Source organism: Rhinoraja longicauda, chromosome 18, assembly GCF_053455715.1.
Source record: "Rhinoraja longicauda isolate Sanriku21f chromosome 18, sRhiLon1.1, whole genome shotgun sequence".
Classification (NCBI taxonomy): domain Eukaryota; kingdom Metazoa; phylum Chordata; class Chondrichthyes; order Rajiformes; family Arhynchobatidae; genus Rhinoraja; species Rhinoraja longicauda.
This window is the reverse complement of record NC_135970.1, coordinates 39,015,685-39,040,634: the sequence shown is the minus strand read 5'-3', so window position 1 is coordinate 39,040,634 and position 24,950 is coordinate 39,015,685. Positions and strand designations below refer to the sequence as shown.

General features: G+C 49.8%; 1 protein-coding gene across 1 annotated transcript in view; it reads left to right on the top strand.

The window, feature by feature from the left end:
- LOC144602429 (SH3 and multiple ankyrin repeat domains protein 2-like) overlaps nt 1-24,950 on the top strand; it is a 248,815-nt gene that overhangs the window by 127,891 nt on the left and 95,974 nt on the right. Inside the window, 2 exon segments of the mRNA XM_078415547.1 lie at nt 3,652-3,809; nt 23,998-24,105. Of these exon segments, the coding sequence (XP_078271673.1) occupies nt 3,652-3,809; nt 23,998-24,105 (266 nt within the window).

Sequence of the window (24,950 nt, the reverse complement as noted above, 5' to 3'; positions counted from 1 at the left end):
TTGCTTCCGTTCCAACAGCTTAAAGGGCAGGAATTGAGACGATTGAGGAAACGCACAGCCGGGCGGGCAGCGGTCTGAGGGGCAGAAGCTGAAGTAAAGATTCTTCATTGGAACTCGGGGGTACCAACTTCCTCACTCCCAAATACGGGACAAGGTGACGTCACCGCCCCGTGCCCCTCACCCAGCCAGCGGCCACGTGCTCCCGCTCCGCCAATGGCGGCCGCCCGGGCCGGGAGACGGGTTTCTACGCAACCTCCATTAGGCGAACGCACTCGGCCCCGCTCCCCGAACACACTCCGTTAGCCTACGCTGTCCGGGCCTACAGCGGCCCCCGGGCCTACACTGTCCGGGCCTACAGCGGCCCCCGGGCCTGCACTGTCCGGGCCTACAGCGGCTCCCCGGGCCCACACTGTCTGGCCTACAGCGACCCCCGGGCCTACACTGTCCGGGCCTACAGCAGCCCCCGGGCCTATACTGTCTGGCCTACAGCGACCCCCGGGCCTACAGTGTCTCGGCCTACAGTGTCCAGGCCTACAATGCCCCTTGGGCCTAATACGGGACAAGGGCGGTCCCGTACGGGACAAACTAATTTAGCCCAATATACGGGATGTCCCGGCTAATACGGGACAGGTGGCAACCCTAATTGGAACCCAAGTCTGGAGCAGTGTGACAGCGTGGCTATCAGGGCCGCACGGTGGCGCAGAGTGTGCAGTAGTGTTAGTGTACGGGGGCTGATCGCTGGAGGGCTCGGACTCGGTGGGCCGAAGGGGCTGTTTCCACGCTGTACCTCGAAAGTCAAGGTTGAAAGTCAAGTCCTTGAAGCGAGAATGGCCCCAATTTTGCTTTTTTTTGTGTGGCCCCTGATTTAACGCAAAGCCTGATCAGAACGGGGGATGATTCCGTCGAGCGAAATTACTCTCCAAAACCTTTGCTGTCCTTTCTACTTGTCTTAAGAGGTGAGGTACTGACATGAACCCTGCAGAGATGGATGAGGTAGCCTTGTCTTAAGCAGGTTATTACCTGCATTTAAATAGTCTGTGCTAATGCAAGAAGTGGGATGCTAAAATTACCACAACGAGGAGATGGTGCTGATACAGGACCTCCTCAGCTCCAACATCTCAATGAGCCACAAGGAGAGACCGCACTGATATTGCCCTATTTCTCTTCGGGAATCTAGGTTGGTGCAGCTTTTGACACCTCTGGCACCGATTAATCATAAGATGGTGCACTAGTTCTCACTGTGGACATTAGTTCTCATTGCAGCCCAGTGGTATGAACATCGACTTCTCCAACTTTAGATAGTTCTTCTTTAGAAGGATGAGAGGAGATCTTATCGAAACGTATAAGATCATTAAGGGGTTGGACACGTTAGGGGCAGGAAACATGTTCCCAATGTTGGGGGAGTCCAGAACCAGGGGCCACAGTTTAAGAATAAGGGGTAGGCCATTTAGAACTGAGATGAGGAAAAACTTTTTCAGTCAGAGAGTTGTGAATCTGTGGAATTCTCTGCCTCAGAAGGCAGTGGAGGCCAATTCTCTGAATGCATTCAAGAGAGAGCTGGATAGAGCTCTTAAGGATAGCGGAGTCAGGGGGTATAGGGAGAAGGCAGGAATGGGGTACTGATTGAGAATGATCAGCCATGATCACATTGAATGGCGGTGCTGGCTCGAAGGGCCGAATGGCCTCCTCCTGCACCTATTGTCTATTGTCTATTGTCTGTCCCTCTCTTCCCCTCCTCCTTCCCAGATCTCCCTCTATCTTCCTGTCTCCACCTATATCCTTCCTTTGTCCCGCCCCCCTGACATCAGTCGGAAGAAGGGTCTCGACCCGAAACGTCGCCCATTCCTTCTCTCCCGAGATGCTGCCTGACCCGCTGAGTTACTCCAGCATTTTGTGAATAAATACCTTCGATTTGTACCAGCATCTGCAGTTATTTTCTTACACTATAGTCCTCACTGTGGACTCAGTTACATTTGGTTCCATTAGCAAGGCGAGGGGACGATCAAAGTGTTTGAAGGGGAAGGTCAAAAACGAAAAGAAAACCTGAACAGCAGATCCTGGAAATCTGAAATAGAGACAGGAAACTCCGTCAACATTCGGCTGCCGTGGAAAGAAAAACAAAATTAACAGGCGGCGTTAGATTGGGGGTCGGCGCGGTGGCGCGGCGGTAGAGTGGCTGCCTTACAGCGCCAGAGACCCGGGTTCGATCCTGACTACGGGTGCCGTCTGCACGGAGTTTTTACATTCTCCCCGTGATAGTGTGGGTTTTCCTCCGGGTGCTCCGGTTTCCCCCCGCACTCCAAAGACGTACAGGTTTGTAGGTTAATTGGCTTGATATAATTGTAAATTGTCCCCAGTGCGTGGGGTAGTGCTAGTGTGCGGGGAACCATGTTGGGCGTGGACGTGGTGTTTCAAAAGGCCTGTTCTTGCACTGTATCTCTACAACTGCGTGAGATAACCGCTTATGAGGTGTTTCCACAGTAATCAACCAGATCCAGAACTAAACAAAACATTTTAAGTGGGACGTCTTCATCAGAATGCTCCTGACGTGAAACGTCACCTATCCATATTATTCAGAGATCATCTCTCTACACTGACTCAGTCTGAAGAAGGGTCTCGACCCGAAATGTCACCCATTCCTTCTCTCCAGAGATGCTGCCTGACCCACTGTGTTACTCCAGCACTTTGTGGCTTTTTCATCAGAACAGTTCCTTGAAATCAGGATAACTTGAAACATTAACTGGAATTATCCTCATTTTGTGTGGACCTCCAACTGAAAATGCTGGGGCCGTTTCTCATTCCACAGATTCTGCCGGATCTGTTGAGTGTCTGCTTGGCGATTGCAATTTCTTCATGAAATGTTTTAGTGCAAGAAATGGCAAGGATTAGAAACATAGAAACATAGAAAATAGGTGCAGGAGGAGGCCATTCGGTCCTTCGAGCCTGCACCGCCATTCAATATGATCATGGCTGATCATCCACAATTAGTAACCCGTGCCTGCCTTCTCCCCATTTCCCTTGATTCCACTAGCCTCTAGAGCTCTATCTAACTCTCTCTTAAATCCATCCAGTGATTTGGCTTCCACTGCCCTCTGTGGCAGAGAATTCCACAAATTCACAACTCTCTGGGTGAAAAAGTTCCTTCTCACCTCAGTTTTAAATGGCCTCCCCTTTATTCTAAGACTGTGGCCCCTGGTTCTGGTCTCGCCCAACATTGGGAACATTTTTCCTGCATCTAGCTTGTCCAGTCCTTTTTATAATTTTATATTTCTCTATAAGATCCCCTCTCATCCTTCTAAACTCCAGTGAATACAAGCCCAGTCTTTTCAATCTTTCCTCGTATGTCAGTCCCGCCATCCCGGGGATCAATCTCGTGAACTTACGCTGCACTGCCTCAATTACAAGGATGTCCTTCCTCAAATTAGGAGACCAAAACCGTACACAAACTGTACACATTTGGAGGGATTTGGGCCAAACGTGGACAAATGGGACGAGTTTAGATGGGGCATTGTAGTCGGGGTGGTTGATTGTGCTGAAGGACCCTGTTTCTGTGCTGGATGACTCAGTGACTGTAAGGAATCTTTGAGCGGTGTTGACATTTCCACTCTGCACGCTTGCTCATGCCGTTGCCTCTCTTTGTGTTGTTTACAGCCCGGCTGCGATTATAGAAGCTCCTCCGGGACTGGAAAGCCAAGGATCCAAACGCAAGCTCTACAGCGCCGTCCCTGGCCGCCATTTCGTGGTGTTGAGGTCCTACCAGCCTCAAGGCGATGGGGAGATTCCGCTCAACAAAGGGGATCGCGTGAAAGGTCAGTACTTGCGCTCTTCGTGAGACAATGAAAAAGCGGGGCGTAGCGGTACAGTCGCTGCCATTGCAGTGCCAGAGGCCCAGGTTCAATCCTGACCACCGATGCTGTCCGGGCGGTGTTTGTACCTTCTCCCTGTGATCACGTGGGGGTTTTCTCCGGGTCCCGGTAGAGATACAACGTGGAAACGAGCCCTTCGGCCCACCGCGTCCGCACTGAACGGTGACCGCCCCGTACACGAATATTATCTTACCACGAGACGGACAATTTACAATTTCACCAAATTCTTTACCGAAACTTACATACCTGTACTGATTTGGAGTGTTGATTGAAACCAGAGCACCGGGAGAAAACCCACGTGGTCCCAGGGAGAACGTGCAAACTCCGTGCAGACAGCAATATTACGGTGGGAGAGTTGCTGCCTTACAGCGCCAGAGGCCCAGGTTTAATCCTGACTATAGATGCTATCCGTACGGAGTTTGTAGGTTGTCTCGGTGACCGCGTGGGTTTTCTCCAGGTGCTCTGGTCTCCTCCCGCCAAAGACGTACAGGTTTGTAGTTTAATTGGCTTCGGTAAAGGTTGTAAATTGTCCCGAGTGTGTAGGATAGTGCCAGTGTTTGGGCAATCGCTGGTCGGTGCAGACTCGGTGGGCCGAAGGGTCCTATTTCCGCGCTGTATGTCTAAACTAAAAGTAAACTAATCATCCTTGAGTAGACTCTTGTCTTAAAACCAACGCAGGTCAGAGTAAAGACTACACATCCTCATCGTGCAAATGTCAGACTAGAGGGAATAGTTTGAGGTTGGAGGGGCAGAGTGTAAAGCAGATGGGTGCGGCAGTATTTTGTACACAGAGGGTGGTGGGTGCCTGGAACGAGCTGCCAGAGGTGGTGGTGGAGGGAGATATGATAGTGGCGTTCGAGAGGCTTTTAGGTAGGTACGTGGATATGCAAAGAACGGGGGGATATGGATCAAGACGTTTAGACTTTGGAGATACAGCGTGGAAACAGGCCCTTCGGCCCACCGAATCCGCACTGACCATTGATCACCCCGTACACTACCACCGTCCTACACACACGAGGGACAATTTACAATTGTACCAAAGCCAACGAACGTACAGACATGGACGGGGAGGAAACCGGAGCACCCGGAGAAAGCCCACGCGGTTACAGGGGAAACGTACAAACTTCATTCAGACAGCACCCGTGGTCAGGATCGAACCCGGGTCTCTGGCGATGCAAGGCAGCAACACTACCGCTGCGCCACCGCGCCACCCCCATGAGCAGCACGTGCAGGGACAGGAGGTTGATTTAACTTGGCATCATGTTTGGCACAGATATTGTGGGCCGAAGGGCCTGTTCCTGCCTTGTACTGTTCTATGTTCCATGAACCTGCTCTCCATTGAACTCCTCTTTGAATAAAGACTCCCCAAAGACACGTGCAAACGTGGAATTAACCTGCAAAACCCAAGGCTTTTTTCCACGAGTGATAGTTCCACTCAATAACCAAAGTCCGTAGTCTCTTTTTTGCTCTGGTTTATTTCCACACACATGTTTAGACCCTAATGTTGCATCCTTATTGTTTTGATGTGGTTATGCTTTATTCTTAATTGTTAACTGTATGTTTGTGTTGTCATTTGTGAGCGGAGCACCAAGGCACATTCCTTGTATCTGCACATACTTGGCCAATAAACCTATTCATTCATTCATTAACTCACATGATTGACTGTAAAATCCAAGCGTAACAGCAGTTTGTGGAGGAAGGAACTGCAGATGCTGGTTTCAACCGAAGATAGACACAAAAAGCTGGAGTAACTCAGCGGGTCAGGCAGCATCTCTGGAGAGAAGGAATGGCTGACTTTCTTTGCAAATCTTTCATTCACTTGTTCTATCTCTCTGTCCAAATCACCGTCTATATATCTCGCCTCCCTTTCACTTCAATATTAGCCTGAAGAAGGGTCTCGACCCGAAGCGTCACCTGTTCCTTTTCTCCAGAGAAGCTGGCTGACCCGCTGAGTTACTCCAGCTTTCTGTGTCTGTACCAGCGGCTTATTTTAAACGAGTTAACTGGTATTCACAGCTTTCCCCTTTCCAGTTCGTTCCTTCTTGTTGAAACGTTCCCTCGTTGCTTCCACCTCGGCTGTTAATTCAAGCAGAGAACAGAAGTATAATCCTCCAGAGGGCTTGTATAATGAACTGGCATAAACACTGAGCGGCACTTGTGGAAAATTGAATCTCCCTATATGTAACTAACCTCACAAATGTCACTGTTTATGTTGCAGTTTACAGTGAGGTCTGTATTAATATCCTGCTGCAGATTTAAAGGGCCCCTGGTCTTGTTGTGTGAGTCATGCGCTCCATGTTGTTTCAGAAATGATATAATATTGCAGCACTCTGAGCAAATACTCCCAAAATAACACTTTATTTTCAGAACATAGGATGTACCATAAATAAATCATCCCGGCTGATCATGTGATGCGATACAGAGGGGCCACCATTCAATGTGATCATGGCTGATCATTCTCAATCAGTACCCCGTTCCTGCCTTCTCCCCATACCCCCTGACCCCGCTACCCTTAAGAGCTCTATCTAGCTCCCTCTTGAATGCATTCAGAGAATTGGCCTCCACTGCCTTCTGAGACAGAGAATTCCACAGATTCACAACTCTCTGACTGAAAAGGTTTTTCCTCATCTCAGTCCTAAATGGCCGACCCCTTATTATGACACTGTGACCCCCCTGGTTCTGGACTGACTGCACTTGTAAAGGTGTTATGATGTTGGGAAGATAGACACAAAATGTTGGAGTAACTCAGCGGGCCAGGCAGCATCTCTGGAGGAAAAGAATGGGTGATGTTTTGGGTCGGAACCCTTCTTGAGATACGAAGGCGAAGAGATAGTTTGGCCAAAACAAAGCAATACTTCCCAGAGTGGAAACGGAATGAATGAATGAATGAATGAATGAATGAATGAATGAATGAATGAGAGATACTTTATTGTCACATGTGATAAGATTTTTTTAGATTTAGATTTAGAGATACAGCGCGGAAACAGGCCCTTCGGCCCACCGAGTCCGCGCTCTCAGTTCTAAATGGCCTACCCCTTATTCTTAAACTGTGGCCCCTGGTTCTGGACTCCCCCAACATTGGGAACATGTTTCCTTCCTCTAACATGTCCAACCCCTTAATAATCTTATATGATTCGATAAGATCCCCTCTCATCCTTTTAAATTCCAGTGTGTACAAGCCTAGTCGCTCCAGTCTTTCAACGTACGACAGTCCCGCCATTCCCACCTTAAACCTACGTCCTCTGGTTCTTGATTCCCCAACTCTGGGTAAAACAAACACTGTGCATATTGGTCTGAAGCTGATGTACCTCTCAGGTAGATAGATACAAAGTGCTGGAGTAACTCAACGGATCAGGCAGAGTCGCTGGAGAAAAAGGGATGGGTGACGTTTCAGTTCGAGACCCTTCCTCAGACCTCTCAGGTAGATGTGAATAAGCCATGACATAATTTCAGAAAAGCCAACGAAAATATTTATCTATCCTCATTAAAGCCGCTGGCCTGTCCGTTGGTGCTCTGGTACCTGGTCTCCAATTCCAGCCACCAAGTTGTCAAATTGCCCTCAAGCACACTTTCCTGAAGAGGATCCCATATTAGTTCTATCAAGAGTGGTGGTCGGCCAGAAGTATTGGAGCCTCTTTGCCAGGATCCACTGTGGGGACCTCAGTATGGTTTGGGTACTTGGTGGCCATGTGTAGCTGCAGCCCAATCCATCCCAAGCCAGAGGTCTGAAGAAGGGTCCCGACCCGAAACGTCACCCATCCATTTCCTCCAGGGATGGGTTACTCCAGCACTTTGTGTCTGATCCCAAGACACTGCTGCTGTGAGTGACGGTTTCCTCAAACGATGGTCCACCTCGCTGATCAACAGCAAAGCCGCTCTGTGGTGCGGGAGGTGGGTCTACACTGGCCACTTGGTCTTCCGAGATACACAAGACTCTGGCTGAAGCGGGCAAGGAATTTGGGCCCGGCAAAGGGGGGATCGCCGAGAACAGCTCGAGGCTCCTCTATTCCCGTGCAGACCAGCTGTGCGGAACAGTGGGGCACGTCTTCAATCTGAGCCTGAAACTGGGGAGAGTTCCACAGCTGTGGAGAACATCGTGAGTGGTACCGGTGCCAAAGATGCAGCACCCGGAGGAACCCAACAGCTACAGGCCGGTCGGTGGCACTGACATCACACCTGGTGAAGACACTGGAGAGTCTGGTCCTCGCCCATCTCCGCCCCCTTGTGAGACCATCAATGGATCCGCTGCAGTTCGCCTACCAAACTCGCATCGGGGCGGAGGATGCCATCATCTACCTGCGGACAGAGCTCTCTCACACCTGGAGAGGCCGGATAGCACTGTGAGAATCATGCTCTTTGATTTCTCCAGTGCATTCGACACCATCCAGCCGGGGCTTCTGGGGGACAAGCTGGGGCGCACAGGAGTGGATCACCACTTCACATCCTGGATTCTGGACTCCCTCACCAACCGACCACAGTATGTGAGGACAAAGGACCTGGTCTCGGACAGGGTGGTCTGCAGCACTGGGGCTCCGCAGGGAACAGTGCTAGCGCCATTCTTGTTCACCCTTGTACACTGCGGACTTCAGGCACAGCTCTGCAGACTCCTATCGACAGAAGTTCTCTGACGACTCTGCCATCGTCGGCCTCATCACGGGCTACGAGGACAGGGCGTACAGAGAACTGATCAAGGAGTTTGTGGACTGGTGCCAGCGGAACTGCCTCCGGATCAACGCGGGGAAAACCAGGGAGATGGTGGTAGATTTCCGCAGGCGCAGCCAGGTCCCCCCGACACCGGTGAACATCCAGGGAATGGACATCGAGAGGGTGGACTCTTATAAGTACCTGGGTGTCTACCTCAACAATAAACTGGACTGGACCGAAAACACAGATGCGCTATACAGAAAGGGCCAGAGCAGACTTTATCTGCTAAGGACACTCAGGTCCTTTGGAGTGCAGGGGGCATTCCTAAGGACCTTCTACAACACGGTGGTTGCATCGGCCATCTTCTATGGAGTGGTCTGCTGGAGCAGCAGCATCTCAGCGGCGGAAGGGAAGAGACTCGACAAGCTGGTCAGGAAGGCCAGCTCTGTCCTGGGTTGCCCCCTCGACTCAGTGCAGGCGGTGGGAGAGAGGAGGATGATGGCAAAGCTAACATCGCTGCTGGACAACGACTCCCACCCCATGCAGGACACAGTCACTGCACTGAGTAGCTCCTTCAGTGACAGACTCCTTCACCCCAAGTGCGTGAAGGAGAGATATCGGAGGTCCTTCCTTCCCGCTGCTGTGAGACTGCACAACCAGCACTGCTCCCAGCAGACGAGTCAACAATAACAGCTAAGAACACACAGAAAACTGATGACAATTTATGCATCTTTTATTTATAATGAATGATCTCTTACTCTCTTGCTATCCACTTTGCTGCTGTAACACTGTAAACTTCCCCGGTGTGGGACGAATAAAGGAATATATTATTATTATTATTACATTAAAGGGGACCACTATGGAGTGTGTTAAAAATGGTGTGTGTTAAAATTGAATACTTTGTATCTTTGTCACCGCCCTTTACGTGACGACTCTTTGCATACCTTGGGTACGCAAAACAAAGAAGATCACTGTGACTTGATCACTGTGACATGGGCGGCACGGTGGCGCAGCGGTAGAGTTGCTGCCTCACAGCGAATGCAGCGCCGGAGACTCAGGTTCGATCCTGACTACAGGCGTCGTCTGTATGGAGTTTGTACGTTCTCCCCGTGACCTGCGTGGGTTTTCTCCGAGATCTTCGGTTTCCTCCCACACTCCAAAGACATGCAGGTTTGTAGGTTAATTGACTGGGCAAATGTAAAAATTGTCCCTAGTGTGTGTAGGATAGTGTTAATGTGCGGGAATCGCTGGGCGGCGCGGACTCGGTGGGCCGAAGGGCCTGTTTCCGCGCTGTATCTCTAAATCTAAATCTAAAAAAATCTTATCACATGTGACAATAAAGTATCTCTCTTCATTCATTCATTCATTCATTCATTCATCCATTCATTCATTCATTCATTCATTCATTCATTCATTCATTCCGTTCCCACTCTGGGAAGTATTGCTTTGTTTTGGCCAAACTATCTCTTCGCCTTCGTATCTCAAGAAGGGTTCTGACCCAAAACATCACCCATTCTTTTCCTCCAGAGATGCTGCCTGGCCCGCTGAGTTACTCCAACATTTTGTGTCTATCTTCTCAACATCATAACACCTTTACAAGTGCAGTCAGTCCAGAACCAGGGGGGTCACAGTGTCATAATAAGGGGTCGGCCATTTAGGACTGAGATGAGGAAAAACGTTTTCACCCAGAGAGTTGTGAATCTGTGGAATTCTCTGCCACAGAAGGCAGTGGAGACCAATTCAATTCAATTGAGAGTTAGATATAGCTCTTAGGGTTAACGGAATCAAGGGATGTGGGGAGAAAGCAGGAACGGGGTACTGATAATGGATGATCAGCCATGATCACATTGAATGGCGGTGCTGACTCGAAGGGCTGAATGGCCTACTACTGCACCTATTTTCTATGTTGCTATGTTTCTATGTGTCTATCTTCCAACTACCATAATACTTTTACATGCAGTTGGTCAAGACTCCTCCTGCACAAAGACAAGTAGAGACAGTCAGCCTTGCTATCGACGCCCCAAGGCAACAAGTCAATGAAAAGTGTAGGAAAAAAACTGCAGATGCTGGTTTAAATCGAAGGTAGACACAAAATGCTGGAGTAACTCAGCGGGACAGGCAGCATCTCTGGAGAGAAGGAATGGGTGACGTTTCGGGTCGAGACCCTTCTTCAGTGAATGAAAAGTACTGGAGATGATGAAATGGAGGAAACCCCGTGCAGTTAAAGCACCTTTGCCATCCCTGGCAGTGATGGGCAGGTCCTGAAAGACAGATAGAGCTCTTAAGGATAGCAGAGTCAGGGGGTATGGGGAGAGGGCAGGAACAGGGTACTGATCACATTGAATGGCGGTGCTGGCTCGAAGGGCCGAGTGGCCTCCTCCTGCACCGATTGTCTATTGTCTATTGTCTATTGACAGAGTACAACAATAAATAAATATTCTCCCTAATACGTCCCTGTAAGGATAGAGTGGTGGCATTGTGGTGCAGCTGGTAGAGCTGTTGCCTCACAGCGCCAGGGACCCGGGTTCGATCCTGACCTCGGGTGCTGTGTGTGTGGAGTTCTCACGTTCCCCCAGTGACCACATGGACTTCCTCCCACATCCCAAAGACGTGCTGGTTTGCAGGTTTATAAGGTTCTGCAAAAGTACCCATAATGTGTCAGGGAGCGGGTGTTCAAACGGGATAACCTGGAGCTAGTGTGAACGGGTGATTGGTGGTTAGTGTGGACTCGGTGGGCCGAAGGGCCTTTTACCATGCTGTATCTCAAACAGAAACTCAACTAACATCTCCCTCTCTCCCTGACATCCTTTTGCCACATGACGGGACCCAGAACAGGTTTAATAGACAATAGACAATAGGTGCAGGAGGAGGCCATTCGGCCCTTCGAGCCAGCACCACCATTCAATATGATCATGGCTGATCATTCACAATCAGTACCCCGTTCCTGCCTTCTCCCCATACCCCCTGACTCCGCTATCCTTAAGAGCTCTAACTAGCTCTCTCTTGAATGCATTCGGAGAATTGGCCTCCACTGCCTTCTGAAGCAGAGAATTCCACAGATTCACAACTCTCTGACTGAAAAAGTTTTTCCTCATCTCCGTTCTAAATGGCCTACCCCTTATTCTTAAACTGTGGCCCCTGGTTCTGGACCCCCCCAAAATTGGGAACATGTTTCCTGCCTCTAAAGTGTCCAACTATTTAATAATCGTATATGTTTCGATAAGATCCCCTCTCATCCTTCTAAATTCCCTTTAATACAACTATAGACAATATCTTTCGACCCTGACTCTCTGTGCGGAGTTTGCACGTTCCCCACGTGACCGCGTGGGTTTTCTCCGGGTGCTCCGGTTTCCTCCCGCGCTCCAAAGAAGTGCAGGTTCGTAGGTTCATTGGCTTTGGTAAAATTGTACATTGCCCCCAGTGTGTGTGTGTAGGATAGTGCCTGTGCATGGGATGCTCGCTGGTCGGCACGGACTCGGTGGGCCGAAGGGCCTGTTTCCGCGCTTTATCGCTAAACTAAACTAAACCAAACTCCAAAGATGTACGGGTTTGTTGGTTCATTGGCTTCGGTAAAATTGTTAATAATCTAGCGTGCGGAATAATACTAGTGCGCGGGGGGATCGCTGGTCGGCATGGACTCGGTGGGCCGAAGGGCCTGTTTCCGCACCGTATCTCCAAAGTTTAAAGTCATTATTGGGGGAATGAGATTTCTAAGGTATATTTAGCTGCGAGAACTCATTTATACTTGCCATTCATTCTTGTGACATAATTGTGACGTATTAGACGACCGTTTTACGATCTAATCTGACCTCCACTGCCCCTAGTTATATATTGTTCTATCAACCACTCATGACGGCAGACAAGGCAAACGTTTGGCATCCTCACGAAACCATATCAAATCCCCCTCGTTCGGCGTACTTTGATTTGAATAGGTTAATGGAACTTCTAAAGCAGAGACTGTGCAAACATGTTTGCCTTGGCCCCATTTTAACACCATCATTTCACGGTACATGTGCACAGAGCTCTTCCTTATCTTTAAAATGCTGATTACTGAACATCTGACATCTCTGTTTGACATTCACTATTGGGAGTGTGAATGAGCTTCTGCTTTGCAATTCCCTTTCATCACATCAAAGAAAACGTCAGCTCGCCTCTCATTAAATGTTCAAAGTTGCAGCTTAATTTCTTTCTGTGACTGTGTGCTTCTGGGCGCAACCTTCCCCATCATTTTCTGGATTTCACATTGCAGCACAGTCGGTGCCCTTTGTAAATTGTTCACCGCAATGGGACTGGATTAAAAGCATTTTCAAACTAAACAATATTAAAGAGTGGTATCACAAAATGCTGGAGTAACTCAGCGGGTCAGGCAGCATCTCAGGAGAGAAGGAATGGGTGACGTTTCGGGTTGAGACCCTTCTTCAGACTGATGTCAGGGGGGCGGGACAAAGGAAGGATACAGGTGGAGACAGGAAGATAGAGGGAGAACTGGGAAGGGGGAGGGGAAGAGAGGAACTATCTAAAGTTGGAGAAGTCAATGTTCATACCGCTGGGCTGCAAGCTGCCCAAGCGAAATATGAGGTGCTGTTCCTCCAATTTCTGGTGGGCCTCACTATGGCACTGGAGAAGGCCCATGACAGAAAGGTCAGACTGGGAGTGGGAGGGGGAGTTGAAGTGCTCAGCCACCGGGAGATCAGGTTGGTTGAGGCGGACTGAGCAAAGGTGTTGAGCGAAACGATCGCCGAGCCTGCGTTTGGTCTCGCCGATGTAGAGAAGTTGACATCTGGAACAGCGGATACAATAGATGAGGTTGGAGGAGGTGCAGGTGAATCTCTATCTCACCTGGAAGACTGCTTGGGTCCTTGATGGAGTTGAGGGGGGAGGTAAAGAGACAGGTGTTGCATCTCCTGCAGTTGCAGGGGAAAGTGCCCTTTAAAGAGTGGGGTTGCCCCTATCTGCAGGCGTTAAAGGGAATGTTTCCTCAAATAAATTTGTGAGAATCTGCAGCCAGCCGTTGATCTCCACTGAGCCAAACACAAAATGGACTTTCAGGGAGACATGGTGGCGCAGCGGTAGAGTTGCTGCCTACGGGGGCTGTCTGCACGGAGTCTGTACATTCTCCCCGTGACCGCGTGGGTTTTCCCCAGGTGCTCAGGTTTCCTCCCGTATTCCAAAGACGTGCCGGTGTGTCGGTTAATTGGCATCAGTAGAATTGGAAAATTGTTCCTGGTGTGTGGGATAGTGCTGGGGATCGCTGGTCGGCACAGACTCAGTGGGCCGAAGGGCCTGTTTCCACACTGTATCTCTGAATGAATGAATGAATTGAATGAAGTTTATTGGCCGAGCATGTACATATCCAAGGAAAGTGCCTTGGTGCTCCGCTCACAAGTAACAACACGAACGTACAGTAAACAATTAACAGTACAATTACAGTAAACATGTTCTCCAGGGATGCTGCCTGACCCACATACCTCAGCACTTTGTGCCTATTTTTAAATCTAACATTAATCCTTTTTTTAATGATTATTATTCCCCCCACATTCCCAGCTCTTAAGGATAGTGGAGTCAGGGGGTATGGGGAGAAGGCAGGAACGGGGTACTGATTGAGAATGATCAGCCATGATCACATTGAATGGTGGTGCTAGCTCGAAGGGCCGAATGGCCTACTCCTGCACCTATTGTCTATTGTCTATAAAACGTTAAAACAGTAAGAATACAACATTACAGTTTAAACGTGCGAGTGAAATAAACCAGAGCGAAAAGAGACAACAGACTTTTGGTTATTGAGGAGAGTGCTACTCTAAACTGAACTAAAGTCAAATGCTGGAGTAACACAGCAGGTCGGGCAGCATCTGGGCAGGCAATGGACAGACAATGTTTTGGGTCAGGACCTTATCTGGTCCTGCCTGGCCCAGAGCGGTCCTTCCAGCACTTTGTGTTTTGCTGAAGATTCCAGCATCTGTAGTCTCTTTTGTCTTCATTGATCTATACTGCACAGAAACCTGACTGTTTACTTATTGATAGTTATCGACACATGTAGCACGGAAATAGGCCCTTCAACCCATTGGGTCTGTGTTGGCTAGTTTAGTTTAGTTTAGTGATACAGCTCGGCAACAGGCCCTTCAGCTACTGTTGCCAACTGTCCCGTATTAGCCGGGACATCCCGTATTTTGGGCTAAATTGATTTGTCCCGTACGGGACCGCCCTTGTCCCGTATCAGGCCGGGACGGCGATGTAGGCCCGGACACTGTAGGCCAGGACACTGTAGGCCAGGACACTGTAGGCCAGGACACTGTAGGCCAGGACACTGTGGGCCAGGACACTGTAGGCCAGGACACTGTAGGCCCGGACACTGTAGGCCAGGACACTGTAGGCCAGGACACTGTGGGCCAGGACACTGTAGGCCCGGACACTGTAGGCCAGGACACTGTAGGCCAGGACACTGTAGGCCAGGACACTGTAGGCCCGGACACTGTAGGCCAGGACACTGTAGGCCAGGACACTGTAGGCCAGGACACTGTAGGCCAAGACACTGTAGGCCAGGACACTGTAGGCCAGGACACTGTGGGCCAGGACACTGTAGGCCAAGACACTGTAGGCCAGGACACTGTAGGCCAGGACACTGTAGGCCAGGACACTGTAGGGCAGGACACTGTAGGTCCAGACACTGTAGGCCAGGACACTGTAGGCCAGGACACTGTGGGCCAGGACACTGTAGGCCAGGACACTGTGGGCCAGGACACTGTAGGCCAGGACACTGTAGGTCCAGACACTGTAGGCCAGGACACTGTAGGCCAGGACACTGTAGGCCAGGACACTGTAGGGCAGGACACTGTAGGTCCAGACACTGTAGGCCAGGACACTGTAGGTCTGGACACTGTAGGTCCACACACTGTAGGCCAGGACACTGTAGGTCTGGACACTGTAGGCCAGGACACTGTAGGTCTGGACACTGTAGGTCCACACACTGTAGGCCAGGACACTGTAGGTCCGGACACTGTAGGCCAGGACACTGTAGGTCTGGACACTGTAGGTCCAGACACTGTAGGGCAGGACACTGTAGGTCCAGACACTGTAGGCCCGGACACTGTAGGCCCGGACACCGTAGGCCAGGACACTGTAGGCCCGGACACTGTAGGCCAGGACACTGTAGGCCAGGACACTGTAGGCCAGGACACTGTAGGCCCGGACACCGTCGGCCCGGACACCGTAGGCCAGGACACCGTAGGCCCGGACACTGTAGGCCCGGACACTGTAGGCCAGGACACTGTAGGCCCGGACACTGTAGGCCAGGACACTGTAGGTCTGGACACTGTAGGCCAGGACACTGTAGGTCCAGACACTGTAAGCCAGGACACTGTAGGCCAGGACACTGTAGGCCCCGACACTGTAGGCCAGGACACTGTAGGCCCCGACACTGTAGGCCAGGACACTGTAGGCCAGGACACTGTAGGTCAGGACACTGTAGGCCCGGACACTAGATCTGTATTGGCTGTGATTCGCCATTTACACTAATCTGACATGTTCTCCAGGGATGCTGCCTGACCCACATACCTTAGCACTTTGTGCCTATTTTTAAATCTAACATTAATCCTTTTTTTAATGATTATTATTCCCCCCACATTCCCATCAAATTCCACCCCCCCCCCATGATTCCACCGTTCACCTTCACTGAGTTGAAACATTTAAAAAATGTATATATAATGCCAGAATATGATTTCCTAATTAATTTTTTGATGACGATGATCGGTGTGTCCAATAAATATTCATAACCAAAATCAATCCAAGCAAACTTTGATGTAAGTCTCAAGGTCGAACCAAGTGAAAGAAAAAATAATTTACTTGGCACTCTCTGGTGAGCAGCCAATGTCACTTAGTTTAATTTAGTTTAGTTTAGAGGTACAGCACGGAAACAGGCCCTTCGATCCATCGAGTCCGCGCCGAGAGGCAGGAAACATGTTCCCAATGTTGGGGGAGTCCAGAACCAGGGTCCACAGTTTAAGAATAAGGGGTAGGTCATTTAGAACAGAGATGAGGAAAAACATTTTCAGTCAGAGAGTTGTAAATAGAAACATAGAAACATAGAAAATAGGTGCAGGAGTAGCCCATTCGGCCCTTCGAGCCTGTACGCACCGCCATTCAATATGATCATGGCTGATCATCCAGCTCAGTAACCTGTACCTGCCTTCTCTCCATACCCCCTGATCTCTTTAGCCACAAGGGCCACATCTAACTCCCTCTTAAATATAGCCAATGAACTGGCCTCAACTACCTTCTGTGGCAGAGAATTCCACAGACTCACCACTCTCTGTGTGAAGAAATATTTTCTCATCTCGGTCCTAAAAGACTTCCCCCTTATCCTTAAGCTGTGACCACTGGTTCTGGACTTCCCCAACATCGTGAACAATCTTCCCGCATCTAGCCTCTCCAACTCCTTAAGAATTTTATATGTTTCAATAAGATCCCCCCTCAATCTTCTAAATTCCAGCGAGTACAAGCCGAGTCTATCCAGTCTTTCTTCATATGAAAGTCCTGCCATCCCAGGGATCAATCTGGTGAACCTTTTCTGTACCCCCTCTAAGGCTAGAATGTCTTTCCTCAGATTAGGAGACCAAAACTGTACACAATACTCCAGGTGCGGTCTCACCAAGGCCCTGTACAACTGCAGCAGAACCTCCCTGCTCCTATACTCAAATCCTCTTGCTATGAATGCTAACATACCATTCGCTTTCTTCACTGCCTGCTGCACCTGCACGCTTGCTTTCAATGACTGGTGCACCATGACACCCAGGTCACGTTGCATTTCCCCTTTTCCTAATTGGCCACCATTCAGGTATAAATCTGCTTTCCTGTTCTTGCCGCCAAAGTGGATAACCTCACATTTATCCACATTATATTGCATCTGCCATGCATTTGCCCACTCTCCTAATCTATCCAAGTCACTCTGCAGCCTCCTAGCATCCTCCTCGCAGCTAACACTGCCACCCAGATTCGTGTCATCCGCAAACTTAGAGATATTGCATTCAATTCCCTCGTCCAAATCATTAATATATATTAATCTGTGGAATTCTCTGCCTCAGAAGGCAGTGGAGGCCAATTCTCTGAATGCATTCAAGAGAGAGCTAGATAGAGCTCTTAAGGATAGCGGAGTCAGGGGGTATGGGGAGAAGGCAAGAACGGGGTACTGATTGAGAATGATCAGCCATGATCACATTGAATGGCGGTGCTGGCTTGAAGGGCCAAATGGCCTCCTCCTGCACCTATTGTCTGTTGTCTATTGGCTATTGACCAGCGACCCCCCCACATTAACACTATCCTGCACACACTAGGGACAATTAAAAAAAAACCATTTACACCAAGCTAATTAACCTACATACCTGTACGTCTTTGGAGTGTGGGAGGAAAGCGAAGATCTCGGAGAAAACCCACGCAGGTCACGGGGAGAACGTACAAACTCCGTACAGACAGCGCCCGCAGTCGGGATCGAACCAGGGTCTCGGGGTGCTGCAATCGCTGTAAGGCGGCAACTCTACCGCCGGGCCACCGTGACTGCTCCTGCCCACTTGGTTATTTAAGGAACGGAGGGCAGCAGGTTAGGCCACTTGGTCTCATGAGACCTTGTAAGAAAATAACATGAGACGGCACTGAGAAGATTCACGAGGATTCTTTTAGGAAGGAAATGAGGGGAAGTTTCTATCGTCAGAGAGTGGTGAACCTGTGGAATTCCTTGCCACAGAAGGCTGTTTAGGCCACGTCAGTGGATGTTTAAGGCAAAGACAGATAGATTCTTGATTAGTACAGGTGTCAGAGGTTATGGGGAGTAGGCAGGTGAATGGGGTGAGGAGGGAGGGATAGATCAGCCGTGATTGAATGGCGGAGTGGACTTGCTGGGCCGAATGGCCTAATTCTACTCCTACTCCTTATAACTTTATGACGTTATGGATGTTGCCAGGACTCGAGGGTCTGAGCTACAGGGACAGGTTGAGCAGGCCAAGACTGTAGTCCTTGGAGTGCCAGAGGATGAGGGGTGATCTTATAGAGGTGGTCAAGTCATGAGAGGAATAGGTCGGGTAGATGCACAGAGTCCCTTGCCCAGAGTCGGGGAATCGAGAACCAAAGGGGTTTAAAGATTTAAAGTGAAGGGGGTATGATGTAACAGGAACCTGAGGGGTAACATTTTCACACAAAGGGTGGTGGGTGTTTGGAATGAGCTGCCAGAGGAGGTAGTTGAGGCAGATACGAGAACAACATTTAAATTTGGACAGGTACATGGACTGGAAAGATTGAGAGGGATCTGGCCCAAAAGCGGACAGGACCACACCCAGCCAGAGGCCACGTGCTCCCACTACACCAATAGCGGCCGCCCGGGCCGGGAGGCGGGTTGCTACCCAATCTCCGTCAGGTGGCGCCCGGGCCTCCGGGCCTGGACTGTCCAGAGCTAAAGTGTCGGAAACCTAGAGTGTCGGGACCTAAACTGTTGGGACCTACAGCGTCAGGGCCTACAGCGTCCCCCGGGCCTAATATGGGACAAGGGCGGTCCCGTACGGGACAAACCAATTTACCCTAAATACAGGATGTCCCGGCTAATGCGGGACAGTTGGCAACCCTAGCCGGAGGGCCGCGCTGAATGATTCTATGACTAATATATACTGCTCTACTCTACTTGAATGAATAAATGAATGAATGAATGAATGAATGAATAAGTTTATTGGCCAAGTATGTGCAGATACAAGGAATGTGCCTTGGTGCTCCGCTCACAAATGACAACACAAAACATACAGTTAACAATTAAGAATAAAGCATAAACACATCAAAACAGAAAGGATACAGTGTTACGGCCTAAACATGTGGGTGAAAATAAAGCACCTCCCCATCATTTGTTGGCATTGGTATCATTTATTATTGTGCTGTGAACCAAGCTATAGTAAAAACCCTTGTTAGAGATACCCATTCCTCGACTATCAATACGTTTTGAGAAACTGCGCACTACAATGGGTCAATGGTGGTTTTTTGTCACACTAGACTAAACCTCTCCTGCATTGGTGCAGCACTTTCTCCTCCCCCTCCCCCCCTCCCCCTCCCCCCTCCCCCCTCCCCCCTCCCTCCTCTCCCCCCTCCCCCCTCCCCCTCCCCCCCCTCCCTCCCCTCCCCCCTCACGCCCCTCTCCCTCACCTCCCCCCTTCCCCTCCCCCCTTCCCCACCCCTCTTCCCCCCCAACTCCATCCCCCCTCAGCCTCCCCCTCCCTCCTCCCTCCCTAGGAGATAGATTTAAATTTTAAAATGTGAATAACTTTAAAAATAGAACCCTGATTTCAATGAAACTTCTTCCATTAGCACCAAAGGGACGACGGTGAGTAAGGTGGGCCTAGAATTGTCGCGCTATCGTGCACCGTTTTGGCTGTAGTTCAGGAACAAACAAACAAACAAACGAGAGGTTTAGTGTATAGATGTGCAAAAACTCAGTGAAATTATTTTCAACACACCGTCCAGTACAGTATTGCCATACCTAAGCATATCCCCGATTAGCAAAGTGTACAGAAGTAGTCCACTGAGCCCGCATGCAAGAGACGCCATGTTTTGCCGCCATTTTCCAAGTCCAGTCTGCGCTCTGGTTACTATGAGCGGAGCCTGATCCAGGCAAGCCCCAGGCAATCCAGCTGTCACCTTCCTCGGTCGTGCAGACCGACCAGCGAACCCACACCCCTCTCCCCTCCCCGCCCGTCCACCTTTGTTCCCCAGGGGTGCCTCCCACAGCCGACCTTGAGGGTGCGGTCGGCAAGACTCCGGTCACCCTGACTGACCGGGCTCCTATCTGGGGCCACCACCGCGGCGGGCCAGACAACACTCGGCGGTAGCTGGTTTATGCAATGTGGTATAGTTCAGAGATACAGCATGGAAACAGGCCCTTCGGCCCACCGAGTCCATGCTGACCATCGATCACCCGTTCACACTAGTTCTCTCATATCCCACTTTCTTCCTACACTCCCTGCGCCCCTAGGGACAGTTTACGGAGGCAAAATAACCTACAAACCCGCACGTCTTTGAGACGTGGGAGGAAACCAGAGCACACGGAGGAAACACACGCAGTCACAGGGAGAACGTGCAAACTCCACACAGGCAGCTCCCAAGGTCAGGATCGAGCCCGGCTGCTCTGGAGCTGTAAGGTTCCACCTCCACCCGCTGTGCCATTGTGTCACCCTAAATGCCCTCCACCTTTAAGGACTGTCCGATGAACTCAGGACCAGTGACCATCGCCTCAGAATTAAAGGACGTTCCTTTAGGAAGGAGATGAGGGAGAATCTCTATGGTCAGAGGGTAGTGAAACTGTGGAATCCATTGCCACAGAAGGCTGTGGAGGCCTTCAATGGATATTTTGAAGGCCGACGTTGCTGGATTCTTGATTAGTGCGGGTGTCAGGGGTTATGGGGAGAAGGCAGGAGAATGGGGTTGAGAGGGAAAAGACAGGTCAGCCATGATTGAATGGCGGAGTAGACTCGCTGGGCCGAGTGGCCTAAGTGTGGTCCGTTCGCTTGTGAGCCTATGAACTGTCAGTTGTGTGTCAGAGCTGAGACCAATTCCTCGCTGTCCCTGCTGAAAGTGGAATTGCTTTAGATGATGGAGGCCTATCAGACCATCTTTCAATAAAGCAGTTTTGCAATCTGAAAAGTTTGTCGCTGTGTAAGACTGCTTCAGGAAGACGCAAAATGCTGAGAGACTGAAGCAGATAAATTTCCAATCCAGTATTTTTGCACCGGAATTTATGAAACTTCAAATTTTTTATTAGTCTCGCCAGCAGGAACTTGCAGTTGATGTGATATCGCTAGTGAGATAATTCACTAAACCTTGCACGTTCAGATTGGAATTCCTCTAGTTTTTTCGCATCTGTTATTCCATTCAACTCTATGATTATAATATTCTCTCACAGTTCACCGCACGCCAACGTTCCTTTAATGTCCACTTTCAAATCACACTTTCTGCCATCATCTTATCACCAATAAAATATGAAACCTGTCGTCCGTTCTTAAAGTAGGTCATTACATTGACGTTTCAGAACATGGAGCGTAGAAACACAGCTTTGGAATAGGCTCTTCCGCCTGCTCTATCCATACCACAATAGACAATAGGTGCAGGAGGAGGCCATTCGGCCCTTCGAGCCAGCACCACCATTCAATGTGATCATGGCTGATCATTCTCAATCAGTACCCCGTTCCTGCCCTCTCCCCATACCCCCTGACTTCGCTATCCTTAAGAGCTCTATCTAGCTCTCTCTTGAATGCATTCAGATAATTGGCCTCCACTGCCTTCTGAGGCAGTGAATTCCACAGATTCCACAACTCCACAGTGAACTCCACAGACTCCACAGTGAATTCCACAACTCTCTGAATGAAAAAGATTTTCTTCGTCTCCGTTCTAAATGGCCTGCCCCTTATTCTTAAACTGTGGCCCCTTGTTCTGTACTCCCCCAACATTGGGAACATGTTTCCTGCCTCTAACGTGTCCAACCCTTTAATAATCTTATACGTTTCGATAAGATCCCCTCTCATCCTTCTAAATTCCAGTGTATACAAGCCTAGTCGCTCCAGTCTCTCAACATACGACAGTCCCGCCATTCCGGGAATTAACCTAGTAAACCTACGCTGCACGCCCTCAATAGCAAGAATTGTGCAAATCTAATCTAATCTTCGGAGTGTGGGAGGGAAACTGAGATCCCGGAGAAAACCCACACGGTCACAGGGAGAACGCACAAACTCCGCACAGACAGCACCCGTAGTCAGGATTGAACCCGAGTCTCTGGCGCTGTAAGGCAGCAACTCTACCGCTGCGCCACCGTGACACCCTGAAGAATGTGAAGAATGTTCCCAAGCTGAAACATCACCTGCTGGAAGGAACTGCAGATACTGGTTTAAACCGAAGATTGACACAAAAAGCTGGAGTAACTCAGCGGGACTCTGGAGAAAAGGAACAGGTGACATTTCGGGGTCAAGACCCTTCTGCCCGAAACGTCGCCTAATCCTTCTCTCCAGAGACGCTGCCTGTCCCGCCGAGTTACTCCAGCACTTTGCGTCTATCTTCGGCTTAAACCGGCACCTGCAGTTCCTTCCTGCGCATAACGAGGCTTTGGGTTGTGAGGGAATTTCCATTCTTATATCTTGCATTGTCAAGCGCAGTGTGATGTGACAACTCTTCACAAAGCTCTCCAGCGGAGGCCCGGCGGTGAGGAGAAAGATTCCTTGTCGATGTACAATGCTAACGCTAATTATACCCCTGGCAAGAGGCACAGAGCCGTGTGCGTGGAAGAAAGACGTGCGTTTATTAATCACATCGGCAACCGCGCAAAGAATGGAAAGTTTTCGGGAGATAAAAATAAACACCTAAACACGAAATAATTGGATGCTGAGCAAAAACCTACAGATGCACAATGGGAGGGAACTGAGACACAAACATTCTGAGGCAAATATGTTTTAGAGAAGGAAAAGGAAAGGAACATTGATTATATTTTGCAATGTGTCAGATCGGGTCTGTTCTGTATTGCTGAAATCAATGAACTGGGCAGTATCTGTAGGGAGGAACTGGAGATGCTTGGTTTACTTCGAAGATAGACACAAAATGCTGGAGTAACTCAGCGGGACTGGCAGCATCTCTGGATGGAATGAACGGGTGACGTTTCAGGTCGAGACCCATCCTGTGAATCCCCTGTTACCTGAGTGATGTTCACTCCATCTAGATAGAACTCAGATATTCGGCCCGTCCTACTGATGAAGAGCCCATTGGTTAAATGTTTAGTTCAATTTAGAGATCCAGCTTGGAAGCAGGCCCTTCGGCCCATCGAGTCCACGCCGACTATCAGTCACCCCTTCTCACTGGTTCTCTGTTATTCCATTGTCACACCCACTCCCTGCACACTCACGACAATTTTACACGGGGCCAATTAACCAACGCATCCACAAGTCTTTGGGATGTGGGAGGGAAACCGGAGCACCTGGAGAAAATCCACGCGGTCACAAGGAGAACGTGCAAACTCCACCCAGATAGCACCCGAGGTCAGGATTGAACATGGGGCTCTGGCACTGTGAGGCACTGTGAGGCAGAAGCAAATTCAGAGTTAACTAAACTGCTGTGTGTCTGGAGCCGTTTGTGGGTCGGAGTGGTTAAGGGCATGGATCTCACTTACTCTGGGCATGAATGACCAGACTGCATGAGCAGCTGGCAACCTCATGGTCAATTGCTCAGTGCTTGTGGTGACAGTGCGGCACGGTGGCGCAGCGGCAGAGTTGCTGCCTCACAGCGCCAGAGACACACTAGCTGCTTGTTGGGTGAAAACGAGAAGCTGGTGCGACTTGGGTGGAGGGAGGGGGGATTCTATGACTTTGTTGAGTGGGGAACAGGTTGAAGAGGTGGGGTAGACTAATGATGAATCAAGGCAATCCTCAGTAAATGTGGGCCTTTGTGTGAACTGTTTTTTTTCCCTTTTCTTTCGTTGTCCTTGCAGTTCTGAGCATCGGGGAAGGGGGATTCTGGGAAGGCAGCGCTCGAGGAAGGATCGGATGGTTCCCCGCGGAATGCGTGGAGGAAATCCCGGCCAACGAAGCCAAACCAGGTAAGGACCCAAGTGGTAAACGTCGGGTGTGCTGAGCAGAAGGGGGAGGCCAGGTGCAGCTATCTGCCCAGATGTCCACAGACAACAGGTGCAGGAGTAGGCCGTTCGGCCCCTCGCACCAGCACCAATGCTGACTTCATCAGACCATGAGTGATAGGAGCAGAATTAGGCCATTCGGCCCATCAAGTCTACTCCGCCCATTGAATCATGACTGATCCTCCTAACCCTCCTAACCCCATTCTCCTGCCTTCTCCCCATAATCCCTGACACCCGTACTAATCAAGAATCTATCTATCTCTGCCTTAAAAATATCCACTGACTTGGCCTCCGAAGCCTTCTGTGGCAAAGAATTCACCAAACATTCCATGGGGAAGGTTAAACTCTGAACACTTTGCTTAATACTGAAGGCAAAGCATTTTGTGTTGAGTGCTTTAAAGTTGCATGTGACTGATATTTACATTTAGGTCTAGGTTTAGTTTCTTATTGTCATGTGTACTGAGGTACTGTGGAAAGCCTTTTATTGTGTGGTATCCAATGTGTAGATTAGTTTTTAGTTTAGTTTAGTTTAGAGATACAACGTGGATACAGGCCATTCGGCCAACCGAGTCCATGCCGACCAGCAGTCCCCAGCACTAATACTATCCTACACACACGATGGACAATTATACCAAGCCAATTAACCAACAAATCTGTACATCCTTGGAGTGTTGGAGGTAATCAGAGCTCCCGAACAAAACCCACGCAGGTCATGGGGAGAACGTACAAACTCCGTGCAGACAGCCCCCTTAGTCATGATCGAACCTGGGTCTCTAGTGCAATAAGGCAGCAACTCTACCGCTGTGCCA